This window comes from Podarcis melisellensis (assembly GCF_964234715.1).
Source record: "Podarcis melisellensis genome assembly, chromosome: 11".
Lineage (NCBI taxonomy): Eukaryota > Metazoa > Chordata > Lepidosauria > Squamata > Lacertidae > Podarcis > Podarcis melisellensis.
Window position 1 is genome coordinate 3,969,110 of NC_138543.1, and position 16,517 is coordinate 3,985,626.

Here is a 16,517-nt window from a genome sequence, read left to right on the forward strand (position 1 = left end):
GCTAGAAGAGTACAGTGATTTTAAAAAAAAGAATGTAGAAGACCAAGCTGCCTCATTGGGGTCACAAGGTGATTAGCAGCAGCCATATAAAAAGGTGCAACTATATAGACTTTTTGGACTTCCTATAACACTACACTGAAGATTAGATCAGCCTTTGCCAACCTGGTGCCCTCCAGAACTACAACTGTCATCAGCCCCAGACAGCATGGAAGACAGCATTGATCACTGGAAGATGGAAGTTCCTATTATCTTTGCAGTAAGAATGAAAACATGAGGGGAAATGAGGGAGAAAGCTATTGTGGCTGAGAAGATACGTCAGATTGAGATTCCTAAAGAGGGTTCATTTCATGTTGCATTTCCACAACAGCTACAGGATTGTTCACAGTCTTCTCACAGGGAAGACTGTTATTTATCATTTTACTAACTGCTTTATAAGCTTCATGATGTAAGACATTACAACTACCGCTTTACAGACTAAGAATGAGAGAAAGACCCAAAACATAGATTCCTGATTCCGAGCCTAACATTATATCCAAACACATTAACTTCACGTGGCTTAAAAAGGCATAATACTGACCTGCTTACTTCCCACCCCATTTACAACTCTGCTTCATAGGAATTTATAACCATCAGATTAATCACATGCACAACATCTCTCTTTACACTTATGCTTTAAAGACTTCATATTTTAAACCCTCCACACCTCAAAGTAGTTTCTCACAGGAATTTTTCCATCTTATTTCGCTGACAGTTAAACTAGCAGCAATTCTGGCTATCATTTCAAAAGTGCTCATAAGACTTTCCAAGCTTTGCATTCCTGTTCATTGTCCACTTGACACCCAATTCTCTCTTGAAAAATTACAGTATCTTTCTTTTCTTTTTTTAACCCGAATGATCCAGGAGGATGCTTGAAGAAAAAAGTGTCATATGCTTCATTTCAGATCAAAGGATCAAAGAGAGGGCAGCTGTGTCTGCCTTCTGGGCTACAAGGCAGAAGGGATCGCAAATAACGCTCCCTTGGTTAGGGAGGCTTTTAGCCCCCTCAGACAGTGGCAGCGCCTTGATTCTCTCCCCACCCCCTTCCTCAGAAAGCTATGCAGAAATGACAATAGTGAAGAGCCTTAAGCAATTAAAGACACAGGAAAGTTTTGTTCCCTAATTGCACAAAACGCATCCACTTCCTGGCATGACAAGTCCATCAAATGCATGTACAGTTCCCTTCATAAAAAGATGTGACGGAATTAAGGCACAGCTGCCTATTTTCTTCCTGTAATGAGGCAGTGGACGCTTTGCATCCTGCTGACAAATATTCTTTCCCCCCTTCTCTACCCACCCTTGCAATGCTGCAACAATAGAGCTTTTAAGTAGAAAAAGCACATTCCTTGTCAATCTCTCAGTACGAAAACCAATGTGCTTACCTTCTAGAAGCTTAGAAGGCTAGTTTCCAATGTGAAAATAAAAAAAAGGATGCTTTAATACTTTGCTTCAGCATCTCCCTTCTATAGCAGCTCAGTAGCAATACAGATCTCCACCATTTTTCTGGTCACATGACTAGTGGTACTTCTAAATAAGGATGATCACCTGCCTCTGCTGTATATACCAGAAGCGACAGCAGCTCTGAGAAGCACTAGAATTCATCTGCAAATTATGATAATTTAATGGCCCCTGTGGAGTTGTGTCAAGCTCGGAATATATATGCATATATACCCCCCCCCCCAGATGCATAATTATATCCACATTTACTAAGAAAATCAGTGACAGAGCTTGAAAAACTCTGCTCTTTTTATCCAGAGATGAAGTAAAAATCTACGGTGAGAGAAAGATAAAAGCAGCAAACTTCTAATCAATAGCCCAAACCCAATTTTTCAAGGTAGTATGAGACATAATTATTTTGACATGCTCAGTGAAAGCATTTTAGCAGTTAAGTTGTGGTGCAGAGTTGAGCAGCACAAGTTACATAGCATATTTATTTTTCATACTCTGCATGAAAAAGAATTCTATGGAGAATTCTGTGGGGTGTGCTGGTGGGGCAAACGTCAAACTATCAATGTACTAGATTATGCTAGCTCAGGCTGCACTTTGGGGAGTAGGGAATAAAATCCAAATGTACCCCATTATCCTGGATCCATCCCTCAGACAGCTGAGGACCCCAAAATCATAGCCATCTTTTTTGGGCCATGACAGTCCTGTCTAGGTTATTTTTTTACGATATATCAGTGATAACTACAGTGTATCAAGGGTATGAATGTTCACATTGAACCTCAACTTGAAAGAACTTGAACACACAAAACTTAAATGCATTAAACTCTAATTAAACTCAAGTATGAGCAAGGTCACTCCACAGATATGATGGCAAAGCCAACGCTCTTGGATGTGAGGGTCTGATTCTAGACCTGCTTCCTTCACAGTAAAAGACGGCAATGTTTTTGCTTGCCCCTTCTTCTTGCTGTCAAGCAGGGACAATAACATAGCACTTGTGAGGCAGGAATGAGCCCCAAAGTTCCTTGTCCATCCGTCTTGCCGAACTGGTCGCCTTCATGTTTCCTCTTCAAAGCACAATCCCAGCTAGCCATTTCATATTGCACCAGTCTACTGCTGTTGACTTCCTCATCCAAGCCCCGGCAACTATTTACCGTATTTTTCGCTCTATAGGACACACCGAACGATAAGACGCACCTTGTTTGGAGGGGAGGAAACAAGAAGAAAAAAATTCTGAACCCCAGAAGCCAGAACAGCAAGAGGGATCTGACTTCTGGGATGGCCTCTTGCTGTGCTGGCTTCAGGGACAGCCTTTGAAGCCTCCGCAGGGCAGTAGGGTGAAGGCACCCCGGTGCCCTGAAGAGGCTTTGCGCAGCTAACCCCAAGCTAGAACAGCGAGACGGAGCGCTGCGCAGCATTCCGTCTCCCTGTTATGGCTTTGGGCTTAGCCACGCAGCCTGCATTCACTCCATAAGATGCACACACATTTCCCCTTACTTTTTAGAAGGGGAAAAGTGCATCCTAATAGAGCGAAAAATAATTACACTGTTACAGGTTGTCAAGTCCTCCAGCATTTCACAATGGAGACCAGGAACACCCAGACAAGTGGATCTGGACAGGTCTAAAAGTAGAGCCCAGTGGACCAGGTACTTGAGTAATACTGTATTTTTCCCTCTATAACACACACATTTTTTCTCCTAAAAAGGAAGGGGAAATGTCTGTGCATGTTATTGAGCGAATGTGTGGTCCCTGGAGCCAAAAAATCAGGCAAAAATCAAATCACGCTTCACGGAGAAGGGAAACCTGAAAAGAGGAAGCGCCTGCTTTCCTGCATTCTGCCTCGGGGTCTTACTGCCCACCCGCCTCTGTTTCGTTGCTGTGTTTGCTCAAACGGAACAAAGAGCAGGGAAAGCCCCTCCCCTCCAGGCAAGCAGAGGGGAAAGCAGAGTGTCGTTCCTTCCTCTCTGTACTCTGGTGCTGCTGAAAACATGCAGGTGGGGGAGAGAGAGAGAGAGAGAGAGAGAGAGAGAGAGAGAGAGAGAGAGAGAGCGCGCTGGCTGGCTTGGGTGCTTGGGGGGGGGGAACTTTTGCCTTTCTTTCCTCCCTCCCGTTAAATCCCTCTCCTGCATTCTTAGCCAGCTGCTTCTCTGCACACCCCTCTCGTGCTCCTTGTCCCTTCTGTGTTTTTCCTTCCCTCCCCACTTAAAATGTGGTTACAAAGCATGGATCCACATGGATCCTCAGGATCTTTGCATTGGGTCACCCCAAATTCACCGTCAGATCACATGGCATGTCCATGGCTACAGCCTGCCCCCCAAAAATCACGCACCCCCTGTTGCCTGGGGCTACAATGGTGCAAAAACGTGGTTAAAAAGCATGGATCCACATGGATCCTCAGGATCTTTGCATTGGGTCACCCCAAATTCACCATCAGATCACATAGCATGTCCATGGCTACAGCATGAAGCACAAAAATGATACATCCACTGTTTCATTCAGAATGTTTTTTCCCTTGTTTTCCTCCTCTAAAAACAATGTGCGTGTTTTGGTCAGGTGCGTGTTATAGAGCGAAAAATACGGTAATTAAGAATGAAGTGCATTTCCTTCAGCACTGATTAAACACATGGGCTATCACCCAACAACTCAAGTTAAAGGTCAGAGTGTGTGACCCAGGCAGCTGATTTGCACCTCTCTCCCCCCCTTTTTGGCGAAGGGGAGCTACACTTAGCAGGATATTTGGGGAACAGTGCCTGGGTTTTTGGAATGAATATATATACTGCCACATTGCAGGCAAGAACTTAGCAACAATAGTATTTAGCATTTGGACACAATTCTTACAGCAGCTTTTTTAAATAGGTAAGTATGATTCTAGCTATGTTGCTGACGGGGTTGGGGTTGAGAGGTGGCAAGTTGTCCAAGGCTACTTACTGCTTCATGACAGAGGCAAGATTTGATTTAGGAACTTCTGGATGCCAATACTTGCTAGCCATTCTGAAGCTGATAGAAAGATAGGAAGCAATGAGTCAGAGCACTGGCCCATTTAGCTCAGTCTACACTGACTAGCAGCAGCCCTCAGGGGTTTTAGGCAGGGGACATTCCCAGCCTGACCTGGACATGCCTAAGATCAAGACTGGGACCTTCTGCATGCAAGGCAGGTGCTGGTGCTGAGCTATGGCCTTTCCCCCTCCATGGCAAGGTGAGAGTTGATCCAAGGTCCTGACTTCCCAATTTGTAAGTCAGGTGGTTAGCTACCACACGGCACCAAGTTGCACAACAGTTTCTTTCAAATAAATTTGTTACAAACAAACAAAATTTATCATGTCAAGGAGGAAAGTTGTGTACTGTAAACAGTTGCTCTGCACACACATTGCCTCCCTGCCAATCTAACATCATGGTGTTTATTTTTTGCAAATAATAGGGTTACACCTTTGTTAGGAGCAACTAAAAAGTCACGAAACAATCAGCAAACCTTCCACAATTTTCATGTGAATTAACTAATTTTGTAATGAAAGATCAAAATCTGTTCTCAAAGGATAGTATGGCGGTGTGGTTATATGTATTGTTTTGGGGTATCAGATGACAAAGGAGGACTGTAGGAATGCAAAAATTACATTTAAGCCCTGGAAAGCTTTAACGCTTCACATTTATCAGCAGCGAAAGACTGGCTTCCATGAAAACTGTACTTTCATTTTGGTGGCTGTGTGTGTTCCCAGAACCAGCTCCTATGCTGTCTCCCATGCAAATGACAAAGACAGCAAGTGCTACCAACACTGCAAGCTTTCCTCTTACAAGAGCTTGTGTACCTGCGTGCTGCCTTTTGTCAAAATCACCAAACATATATGCTAAAGAGGGGAGCAGCAACCACTTCAATTCAATGCTTCACATGAACCTTCTCATTTCTCACAGAGGAAGAACAGAGTTTTGCCAGCAGTATAAGGAGTGAAGCATTTATTTATTTATTAAATTTCTATACTGTCCTTCAGCTCAGCACTTCCACTGCAGATGTAAAGGAGAAGTAGAGCTGTGTGGAATCAACATGTTGCTGACAATGTACTCCAAAACTCTGGATGACCCCACTCAGTGGTTTCTTTTAGATGTTCAACAGCATGAGCAATAAAATCAAACCCTGAGGAACTCCACATTGAAGGCTCCATGGGGCTGAAGAGCACCCCCCAAGCTGCACCCTCTGGAACTGACCATCCAAGTAGATCCAAAGCACTGCCACTCCCCCCTAACTCCAGATGTATACCATGGTCGATTGTCATGGTGCTGTCAGGCAAGGCATGTCCAGAGTGAGAAATTAACTCTTTATTGTCAAAAGTACACTTACAAGTTAGGAAAAGGCATGTCTATCAGTCCTATGTCTCAAATGCCTCAGCTATTTCTAGATGTCCACCCAATGAAGCAGTTGTAGCAACAGGGAGGCCTCACCTCCAACCTCAGCTTATGTATCTCCCTCACCTGAGCTGCATGCAAGCAGGCAAAACTATGTCTCTGTGCAACCTGTTTCTGTTCCTCCCACTCCAATCCTCTTCTTGTCCTGGGAAACAGTGGAGCAGGAGAGGTGGGGGCAGAATGAGGAGCCCTTTACCCTAACCTGGCCTATCTCTCCCTTCTCATGCACCTGTTTTTAACTCTCCGGTCCTGCAGCTTCTCCTGCCTCTGACTCTCATCTCCTGGCTGTTACAGGCTCCCCCAGATCATTAATTCCTTCTTCCAAGTCACTCTTCACTTCTCCGAGTGCCCACTCCTCAGTGTTCAGACAGTCCCTGACATCAATGGTATCAAAAGCCACTGAGAGGTCAAGGAGAATTAACAAGGACACATTTCCCCTGTCTCTCTCCCAGCAGAGGACAACCAAAGCTGTTTCTGTGCCAAAAGCAGGTTTAAACCCTGATTGAAATGGATCTAGAAAATCAGTTTCCTCCAAGCGCACCTGGATCAGGTTTTCAACCATTTGCTTAAGAATCTTGCCCAAGAAGGGGAGACTGGCAGCTGGACAATAATTACTTAGATTTTCCAAATCCAGGGAAGGTTTTTTTGAGTTGTTTTAGCACTTCTTCCTGGAAGCAGGCAGGGACCACCCCCTCACACAAGGAAGCATCACATCCCTGGCCCAGCCAGCTGTTCCTTCTCAACTAGTTTTTATCAGCCACAAGTGGCAAGGGGCCAGAGCGCAAGAAGTCACCCTGACTGGTCCAAGCACCTTGCCAACGTCCTTGAGCCTTCCTAACCAAAACTTAAGTAGAGAGATCAGTCTCACAACAGGTTGGTACAAATGGGACTTGGGACAAAACTTTGCAATACAGAGTACTTCTGTTCAGTTAGCCACACCGTCTTCCAGGATACTCCTTCCCATCTCCACTCCCTGAACAAGTCAATCAGAATTTCACTTGCAATCCTCACTTGCAAAATTCAGGACTCTAACAAGGAACACTGAATTTCTGGTCTAAAAGTAGAGCATCATGATACATCCCTAGAGTAGATGCTTGTTAGGAATAGGATATCCCAACAGTGGGTAAAGAAAGAAGTTGGTCAGAGGAAGGTGAGAAGCTGCTTTAATAAGAAAGGTGTAGGACCCAATGCACGAAGCACAACATTCTTCATCCCTGCATTCAGCATAGCAAAACCTTTCAAGAGGTGCAAGGCTTACTCGGGTTCAGACAGAGAAAATAATTGCAGGATCCTTTTTAAAAAAACCTGCCATTGTTAGTAAAGAATTAGAAAGAAAGAAAGAAAGAAAGAAAGAAAGAAAGAAAGAAAGAAAGAAAGAAAGAAAGAAAAGGTATAAAGTCTATAGGGAGTATCCAGTGGTGGCTTTGTGTCTGTAGAAAGCACTTCCACTTGTACAAGTGGTTTTTGCCCCCTTCCCATTTCAATCTGTACCAAAAGCTCCTCCTGAGGGTATTGTATGGAGGGCTGCAGTTGGTGGGAGAGAGTTTGGTAAAAACTGAATGTCTCATCCTGCTTAACCAGAAGCTCTTTTGCTAGCTGAATCTATTATCCAACCCCATCTGTGTAATAAAAATAGCATTTGCTTCTCAGAGGTTCTGTGACCATTTGCCCCATATTTATACAGAAAAAAATAGAAATAAAATGTGTGGACCTGTCCTTACCCTGTTACAGCACTGAGTTCTCTTTCACTGCCAACAAACTGGGTCTCCTCTTCTGCTTCTTGTTCTGTTACCATGCCATTGACAGAATGTTGTTGTGAAAGGACATCCAATTCACCTTCACCAGCAACAACTTGCAATAAAAGAGCATCTGTCCCTTTATTGTGTGATTTCCCATCCTCTTGTTGCCCTGATTTGTGAGGGTTTCTCTCTAGCAGAGTTTCATCTTGTGTCTCACATATCAATTCCTGACTTAAAACACCTTCTAATTCTTTAACAGGGTGTCTAGATAGTGACTCTATTGTGTCTATGCTACAGTTTTCTTCAGGTGATATATCATTCACTCCGTTTTGGCCCATCATAGTCCATTCCTGATCTCGTGCAGGGCTTCTGGGTGATTTCTTTTCATCTCCGAGTTTTTGAGGCACAACAGCAGAACTTTTCTCTGCCAAATAGAAAGATTCCCATTCAGTCTCCAGAGCAGACTGCCCTTCACTTTCATTTATTATGGAGAGTGACTGAAATGTATCCGAGGTCTCTGCTGAAGAGGTTTCAAGAGAATTCGTTTGTTCTACTGCTGTAGCTTCCTGTGAAGTGAAATTACTTTCTTGTCTTCCCAAGATATCCTTCCTCAAAGATACAGTTTCTTCGCCAGTAATGAGGACATAATCCATCTCTAGTGAAGATTGATCTTCGGCTTCTTTCAAAGTTGTCTTTTCCTTTCTTTCTGGTCTTACCATCTCTGACTTATCTATGGACTTGCACCCTTCACTTGCATTATGCAGTGTATAACAGATAGATTCTGAAATTAGAAAGAACAATTTTAGTTAAAGTAGTCAAGTCACTGATCAAGATAATATTAAAAGCAAAATACATTATATTTAAGCTCCTCTTGTTCTATTCCCCCTCTTTTTCTTTGCTTAAGTGTGGCTTAGTGAATAAGTATAGTGCTAATTGCAAGATATTCTAGATTGCTAAAAAGTATATAAATACAATATTCTGTGATACATGCAGATGACAACAAAGTCTCATTTTTCTTTCTTTTGCCAGTATGTGAAACAGTAATAATCAATATTGCCTTTTGTAGACAGGAATGACAAAGAAAATATTTAAGAGCAAATTTTAAAACTCTGAAGCACATGCATGGCACTGTACTATATGTCAGCATCACACTACATCTCCTGTATATTTGTCTAACACACGTTCTATCAGTAAATGCATTAATTACTCACCATTGGCTATGCTTATGACTCCATCTGCTGGTGAATCAATATTAACTGATTCTGCTTCATACTCAAATTCTTTCAAAAAATCAGTCAACTTAGGAGTCACTTCAGGTTCTAACAATAAAGATCCCCAATCTTGATCTTCTTGAGAACATTTCCCAGTCTTACCATCGGAATCACTAGGCTTAGATTCTGAAATACTCCTTGCGCTTTCAGCACCTGATAAATCAATATTTCTTGAATCTGTTTCATATTTGAATTCTTTTAAAGCATATGGTGATTCAGGAGTCTCTTTGGAGTCTAACAGAAATGATCCCCAGACCTGACCCTCTTGAGTACATTCTGCAATCTCATTGTTGAAATCAGTAGATTCAGAATGATCAATATCATTGACACCCGTGGGTGATTCAATATTACTTGAATCTGTTTCATATTTGAATTCTTTTAAAGCATATGGTGATTCAGGAGTCTCTCTGGATTCTAACAGAATTGATCCCCAGACTTGACCCTCTTGAGTACATCCTGCAATCTCATTGTTGACATCAGTAGCTATAGATTCTGAATGATCAATATCATTGACACCCGTGGGTGATTCAATATTACTTGAATCTGTTTCATATTCAAATTTTTTCAAAGTGCATGAAGATCCAGGAGTCCCGTCAGACTCTACTAACAGTGATTCCCAACCCTGATCTGCTTGAGAATATTCTGCAACCTCACCTTTGATATCAACAGTGCCACATTCTGAAATGTTCATGCCACCTTTCTGAAGAGTGTAATCATGACCAAATGATACATCAAATGGAGAAGTACATGCAAGTGGTGATTGTTCTGTGAGTGATCCTACAACCCATGGGCTATTATTCTCCTGCAAATTTTCAGGTTCTTGTAGAATATTAGTGGCATATTGACTTCCTGCACCATAGAGGAAATCTTCATTTTCTTCTTCTAGGGAGGCTTGCAATGAATGCTTCTTTCTGAATATTTCATTGGTTTCTACTCTTTTCTCTGAATGATTGTCTAAGATTGCAATAGGATTAATTTCATTCAGTGTGGTAGATGGTTTAGTGGCAACTGGCATCTTACTGAGGCCATGCATATCTGATGCTTCCAGCTGATCATCCATCCCGGCAGGTGAAACCAGAGCAACAGCAGGATCCATAGACTTCATTTTGTCTGAGGAAGTTGCACCTTCCTGTTCTTCAAAGTTTTTATTTTCATATGCATTGCTTTCCTGATTTATGAGTTCTGCTTCCAAATTTTCACTACAGGAACTTGGAAGATCCTCTAGTTCAGTAGTAGTTTTATTTGCTATGTCAGATTCATGCATAACAGTTTCCTGTCCAATTTCAGATAACTCCTCATTTCCAGCGAGTGTTACTTTGTTGGACTCACCAAGACTTGTCTCATTATCAAGACACAGACTTTCAGGACATAACTCTTCTCTGTCAATTGTCAACTGTTGATTAAAGACTACATCTATGTCTTTGTATATTTCTGACAGCATGGAAGACATCTGAATAGCTTCTTCAGGTTCAGTTAGGACAGAAGATTGGGCACAAGTTTCCTTGTTTTCATATTCATTGCAAACATCAGGGCTACTTGAGGCCTGTGAACTGCTGTCTTGATCACAGTGACTTAATATATCAGGATTTTCACCATTTGTTCTCAAGACGAAAGGCTGTTCAACATTAGTCCACAAATCTGGATCAACTGTAAATGCCTGGCAATCACTAGGGTTGTTGTTTTGTAATATATCTGGAACAAATGAATTTTCCTGTGTAACTTCATCACATCTTGGGCTAGGTTTCCTTATTGGTTTTAAAGGTAGTGGAGGATTAGATGGAAATTGTTCACTGGTTTCTTTTTTATCTAATGGATTTACATTTACTTCATTTGGATTGATAGATGGTGCATTCATTTTATCTCTTAGCAGACCAAGTGTTGGATCGACCTGAGCAAGTGCGTTCAATAGGTTTGATTGCCAGTCTTCTGGAACAGGGTGTTTAAGAGCATCTTGATCTTTAACATTAGTAAGAGAGGATTCTTGTTTTACACCACTTTCATCCTCACAGGATGGTGACAGTGGATAACACTCTTCAAAATTCACAGTACCTTGATCCAACTCTTCTTCTTTGTTGGCCAGTGAGTTTGCTCCATTTCTGCATTCACATTCACTGTTATCTTGAGTAGACTCATTTTCAAACTTAGCAGCATCATGGAGATTTGGTTCTTTTTGCTTTTCATTTTTTTCTGTGTGTATTTGCATTGCACCATGTGTAATGGTGACCGTGTCATTAATTTTTAAATCATTATCAGAATAAAATTGTGCACCTTCCATTGAACTTTCATCTTGGCTTTGTAAATTCCACCATTCCGAGGAATCATCTGGAAATCTAAGATTGTCCACTATGGATTTTTTATTTTTATCTAATGTGGTTTCAGAATGACCTTGCATTATTACATCCCAAGGATCTGAATTCTTTGGGCCATGGTTTTCTTCGTGATTTATATCAGACATTTGTATAGTATGGTCATCTGCTTCATCCTGAATTGTTTCCCAATGTGCTAAACATTCAGATGTTTCATGAACATAATCCTCCACTGAAGTGTCAAAAGCATTAAGATCTTCTGAATTTTCATTTAATGTGACTACTTGGACATTTTCCTTGAAATGAGACTGAGTGCTTGAACCTTCTGAATCAATTGCAAGGTTTGTTTCATGAGGCCGAACAGATTCTTGCCCTTGTGTGTCAGCCTCTAGTCTGTTAGGATGTAGAGCTGCCTGTATTCCTGTCTCTTGCATACTCAAGTATTCTGAATCTACATCAATTCCAGGACTTGATAATGAGGATACTGTATCATCATCCACATGAGCATTCCAAAGCTCTAAGTTTTTCGGCACTTTGTGTTCAGTGCTTGTTTCAGAATCTTCTTGGCTTTTATTCTCAGGTAACTCTTTTCCAGATGCTTCTTCACCATCAGTTGTGATGTCCCAAGCATCTTCATTTTCTTTTTGATTATTAGCTACCCGAAAGCTATCCCAAATATGCATATTTGTAGAAAAATCACTTGTATCGGGAGTGGTTGCACTTGAGTGTGTATAGTCAATGGAACCACTACAAGTGGTGTCTTCTTTGTAATAGGTGTCTTTGATAGGAATATCTTCTGGGAAATTATACATGGTATCTGACCCTTCAAGTGCCTCATTTATGTTGGGGCTTATTCCAACAGACTGTGCTTGTTCATCCATCGATACATTCCAGGCATCTAGAATATGGGACAACTCATGATGAGGCATAATATCAATACATTTCTCATTTGAAAGCTTATTCTCAGACTCCAAGCTTTCAGAAGTCTCACTATCATGAGACAAATCCATTCCATTTGACAACAAATCATTTATTTTAGGCTTATCCATTGTATCCAGGGCTTGAGTATATTCTGTATATGAATCCTGTTGCATTTCCATTGATCTCTCTTGATTTTTATCCTCTAAAGATGCTCCATGACTGCTAAGCATTCCTGAAACATTTTTAGGAGTTTCCAAATCAGATTTATGAATGTTCAAGTCAGCAACTGACTCATCAAATTCCTGATGTTCTCCTACTGGTACTGGCAATTCATCATGTAGCAAACAACTTGATGGCTCTGACTTAGAGATACGCTTCTCCAATTTATCCCATACATCTTGATGTTCAACCAACTCTGGATAATGCATTCCTTGATGGTTTTCTCCTCTAGAGGAACTTGGGGATGCACTCTCCTTCTCAGGGATCTTCTGTGCAGATAGTTCCCTATCCAAACTTTCAGATGGAGATAACACGTTTAAACTGTATTTTGGGTAAGCATCCATGTCAAGGCTATGAACTAGGTGCTTGTTTTCTTTTTTGGGAGATGTAGCAAAATATTCTGCATTGCTATCGAGAGATCCACCCTTCTCTTCCTCATTGACAGGATGAGTCTCATTGGAAAATGGCAGGCTTATTTCCTCTGGCTCTGCTACTACATTTTCTAGACTGTCACTACATCTTGTTTTTTCTGGTGACCTGGGAGAACCAAAAATTGCCCTGCTTTCCTCTGAACTATTACTAGACGAGAGAGGGAGTGGAAGGATCAAGTCTTTATTGTCATTTTGCATCATTTCATTCCTAATATTTTCAAGGGTGACTTGCCCACTTCCCTCATCTGTTCTTTGACATTGCTTGACTACTTGCTTTGAGGCAGAAAAGATGCCACTGTGCTCTAATCCAGCCTGTTGATTGTATTGAAGCTGTTCATCCCACTGGTTCAACTGTTTATCTAGAAGTCTGGTGTTCTGCTCTGATTGTTTGTTTCTTTTTACTTGATCACTGACTGAAAATGTTCTCTCCATGTCATTTGTGTCCTCAAGGATGACATCACTACTTACTTCAGCATTTCCCCCTTCAATATCTATGGTATTATTTAGAGCTGAGTGGCTATTTTTCTCTGTAGAAAACATCATTATTCCAGGGTCTTCAGAACTTGAAGGACTACTTTCATGATCACAGTAGTCATCTGAAAAATATGTAGCACCTTTTTGTTTCAAATCAAGTAAATCAATATTTTTTATAATAGTAGTTTCAGAATGTACTGCTTCCAGTTGGTTCTTATTATTAAGTGGTGCTTCCCAGGGGCCTCGACTTCCATAGTCAGAATCAGTTGAACATACCGCTGATGTTTGTGGTAATTTAAAATCTCCAAAATTGTATGTTTCAGGTTCACCCGAGCTTATGTTTACCATTTGATCCAAGACTGGCTCATAATGTTTGCCCTCACTCTCTTTTTCATCTCCAGCCCCTGTTGGTGATACATATGAGTCAGATGTTGAATAATTTGTATCCGGTGGAGAAACAATAAAATCGTCACATATATTTGAGGTGTTAAAGTCTGATTCTCTATATGACAGGAAGGGGTCTTCCCAAGAAACAAGATTTCCAAGTGCCTCTTTTCTAATGTTTGTGTCATACATGGCCCATTCATTGGTATTTTCAAATTCTTTGGGTTTAGGTACAGTATCCCTTTGGTGTTCCATAGCCAATTTAACATTCTTCAGCATGCCACTCGTATCATTATTTGCATTTTCATATGTCCTGTTGTTTTTTATTGAACTATCTTGTCCATTCTTTGATCCTAGGTCTACTTGACTGTTTAGATGTTCAGAATCATTGCATTCAGAGTGTTCTGGTGAACAGTTAGACATAACCCATGTATCAAGTTTCATTGGGGAAATATGATCAAAATCTACCTGAGGAATATTCCATGTACGCTCTGAATGTCCAGAACCGTCATGATCAATTTCTGCCCAAACATTAGGTGAATTTGAGTTGATGTGTCCACCATTACTATTGGTATTATTCCATGGACCAGAAATTGCAGGAACTGGTTGACTGGTATTCCACATGCTAGCAAAGTCCTCCACTGGTTGTTCATTATCTTTTTGATGGCATCCCAAATCCTGCTTAACTTGGGTAGCACCAAACTTGTTCTCCCAAATACCTGCTCTTGCAAAATCCATACGCTTCTGCTGCTCTTGTATACAGACTGAATCTGAAGCTCTTCTATCAGTTTGCTCTTTCAGTAATAGACTTGTTTTATATTCTTTCCATGAATCAGGACTCTGGAATACAGATTCTGCTTCTGTTGAACTCCATGTAACAGCATTTTTGGAATCTATTTGAAACCCATCCCACCAGCTCCCATATCTTGTACGAGACTGAGAACTGTTCACATAATCAGTTTCATTATTTTCTTTAATTTTATCTTGTGGGCAAAATAAAGATGGCCCATCATCTAAAGGCGGAGATTCCACACGGCTGTTCATAGAGATTGGTGGAGTTCTCCTTTCAACCTTGTTCAACACTTTAGGATGAGAGGAAGAGTCATTTTCTAGGTCTATCACACTAGGATGTTCTTGCAGGTGGCTACACTCATTAAATTTTATTGTCTCATCTTCTTCCTTTCTTGTCATTGGTAAATCAGTTGAATAATTTGCAATGTCACATTCTGATAGATTTGTCTCATCAATTACTTTTGAGTCAGTTGGTGGTTGTCCTTCCGATGAACCACTGTCATGGGAGAAGTCATCAGGAGGGGAACAGTCCACAGAATAAGAAGAATCCATCTGAACTGTAGCCATTGGTGCTAAATCAAAGTTGAATAGATCAAAATGGTTGCTGCTGTTCCTAGGCTGAGATTTTTCTTCTTCAGCTACTGCTCCTTCAGGAATGGGACTATAGGAATCAAAACCGGAAAGGAAACTGTGATGAGATGCTGCTCCTTCTACTGGGCTATCGTCACTAAGAAAAACTGAGCTCTCCTTGGAGGATCTGCTGCTTCTAATAGTAGCAAGCCCACTGTCTGGACTCACAAGATCTACATTAGCATCAGCATGGGCTTGGACAGATCCATTATGATCTTGAGGGTTCTCTATAAAGTTGACAACATTTGGCTGTGGTTCAATGTCAGAGCCATAAAGCTCCATAATACCAGAAGATCCTTGAGAAAGTGGAGCGCTTCCAGCAACCGCTTCAGTGGAAGATGTTCTACTGTTTGGTGCCATTTCTGGATGTCTCCTGCTGATAACGTCTTTCATTAGCAGAAAAATTTCATCGCAATTGGCTGAAGAATTTTCTTGGTGATAAATGAGGAATTGATCACATCCATTTTCCAGAGGATCCAGTTCTAGGCAAGGATTCTGACATTCTTCTAATTCACAACAAATCTGTTGAGGAAAAAAGCAGTGGTATTTATCATGTCTGTTGCATAATTTAAAGTTAAAAACAAACTTTACTGCGTAAGTTTTCTTTTTAGAAGCCCCCTAGAGATGTATTGGGGGTTTAGGAAGCAAAGAAACAGAACACATAACAGTATCAGATTTAAAAACCCACATTAAAATCACAAATTCCTGCTTTCAGTCCTTCTTAGCCTCTTAACTTGCTCAGATTGAGCCAATCAGTTTCACCCCCTGCCCTATCCAGGCCCCACTTCAGCACCTAGTCTGGTGGTAATAAATTACAGCAATTCTAGTAGTAGACTTTAAAATGACAGAGAAATCCAGGACTAGGGCAATTACACTGATATCTTTTGTGGTTAATCTTTCTCTAACTAGAAAGTCTTGGGTTGGGGGAATGTGGACAAATCTCAAGATGTTTATGAAATGAAGAAGGATCCAAATTGGGTATACTGTATAAAATTATTTTCTTTCTTTTTAACAAAATGACAATTTGTTTTCTCTCTTCCCCTCACCACTCCTTTAATCATCTAATGGTGTTTTTATTGCATCATTGCTCACAGATAACAACACACTCAATAAATGTAATTTCTATGACTCATACATCCTATGCTATGGCAAAACTAAAAGACCAACAGGGAATGTAATGATGCATTTCTGTTCTAGAACACAGACAGAATTACTTTACTCTTTCCTTCATGATACTTACCTGATTTCCCATCTCCATGTTTTCTGAATAAACTGCTATCTGCCTTTTTTCTTGCCTTTCTTCTGATAAGTAGCTGGCCAAAATGACAAGGACATCAAAACCATACTTATCTACAAATGCTTTTAGATCTCCGGTCATGTTTCTGTGAAATAGGCAGTCCTGAAATATGACAAAATTACTTCTTATTGAAGGATTTTTTCTATTGGTTAACATCCAGAGCTAACTGGAATGGTTAA

General features: G+C 40.9%; 1 protein-coding gene across 9 annotated transcripts in view; it reads right to left on the reverse strand.

Moving 5' to 3' along the window:
* The window catches only part of PRUNE2 (prune homolog 2 with BCH domain), a 140,780-nt gene that overhangs the window by 33,907 nt on the left and 90,356 nt on the right, over positions 1-16,517 (reverse strand). For all 9 annotated transcript variants that reach the window (XR_014172943.1, XR_014172944.1, XM_081930336.1 and 6 more), the window contains exons 7-9: positions 16,282-16,440; positions 8,825-15,563; positions 7,596-8,394 (exon numbers count right to left, since the gene is read on the reverse strand). Coding sequence is in view for 7 of the 9 variants with exons in the window: in XM_081930336.1 (XP_081786462.1) it covers positions 7,596-8,394; positions 8,825-15,563; positions 16,282-16,440 (7,697 nt within the window). In the remaining 2 variants the exon portion in view is untranslated. The remainder of the gene's footprint in view (positions 1-7,595; positions 8,395-8,824; positions 15,564-16,281; positions 16,441-16,517) is intronic.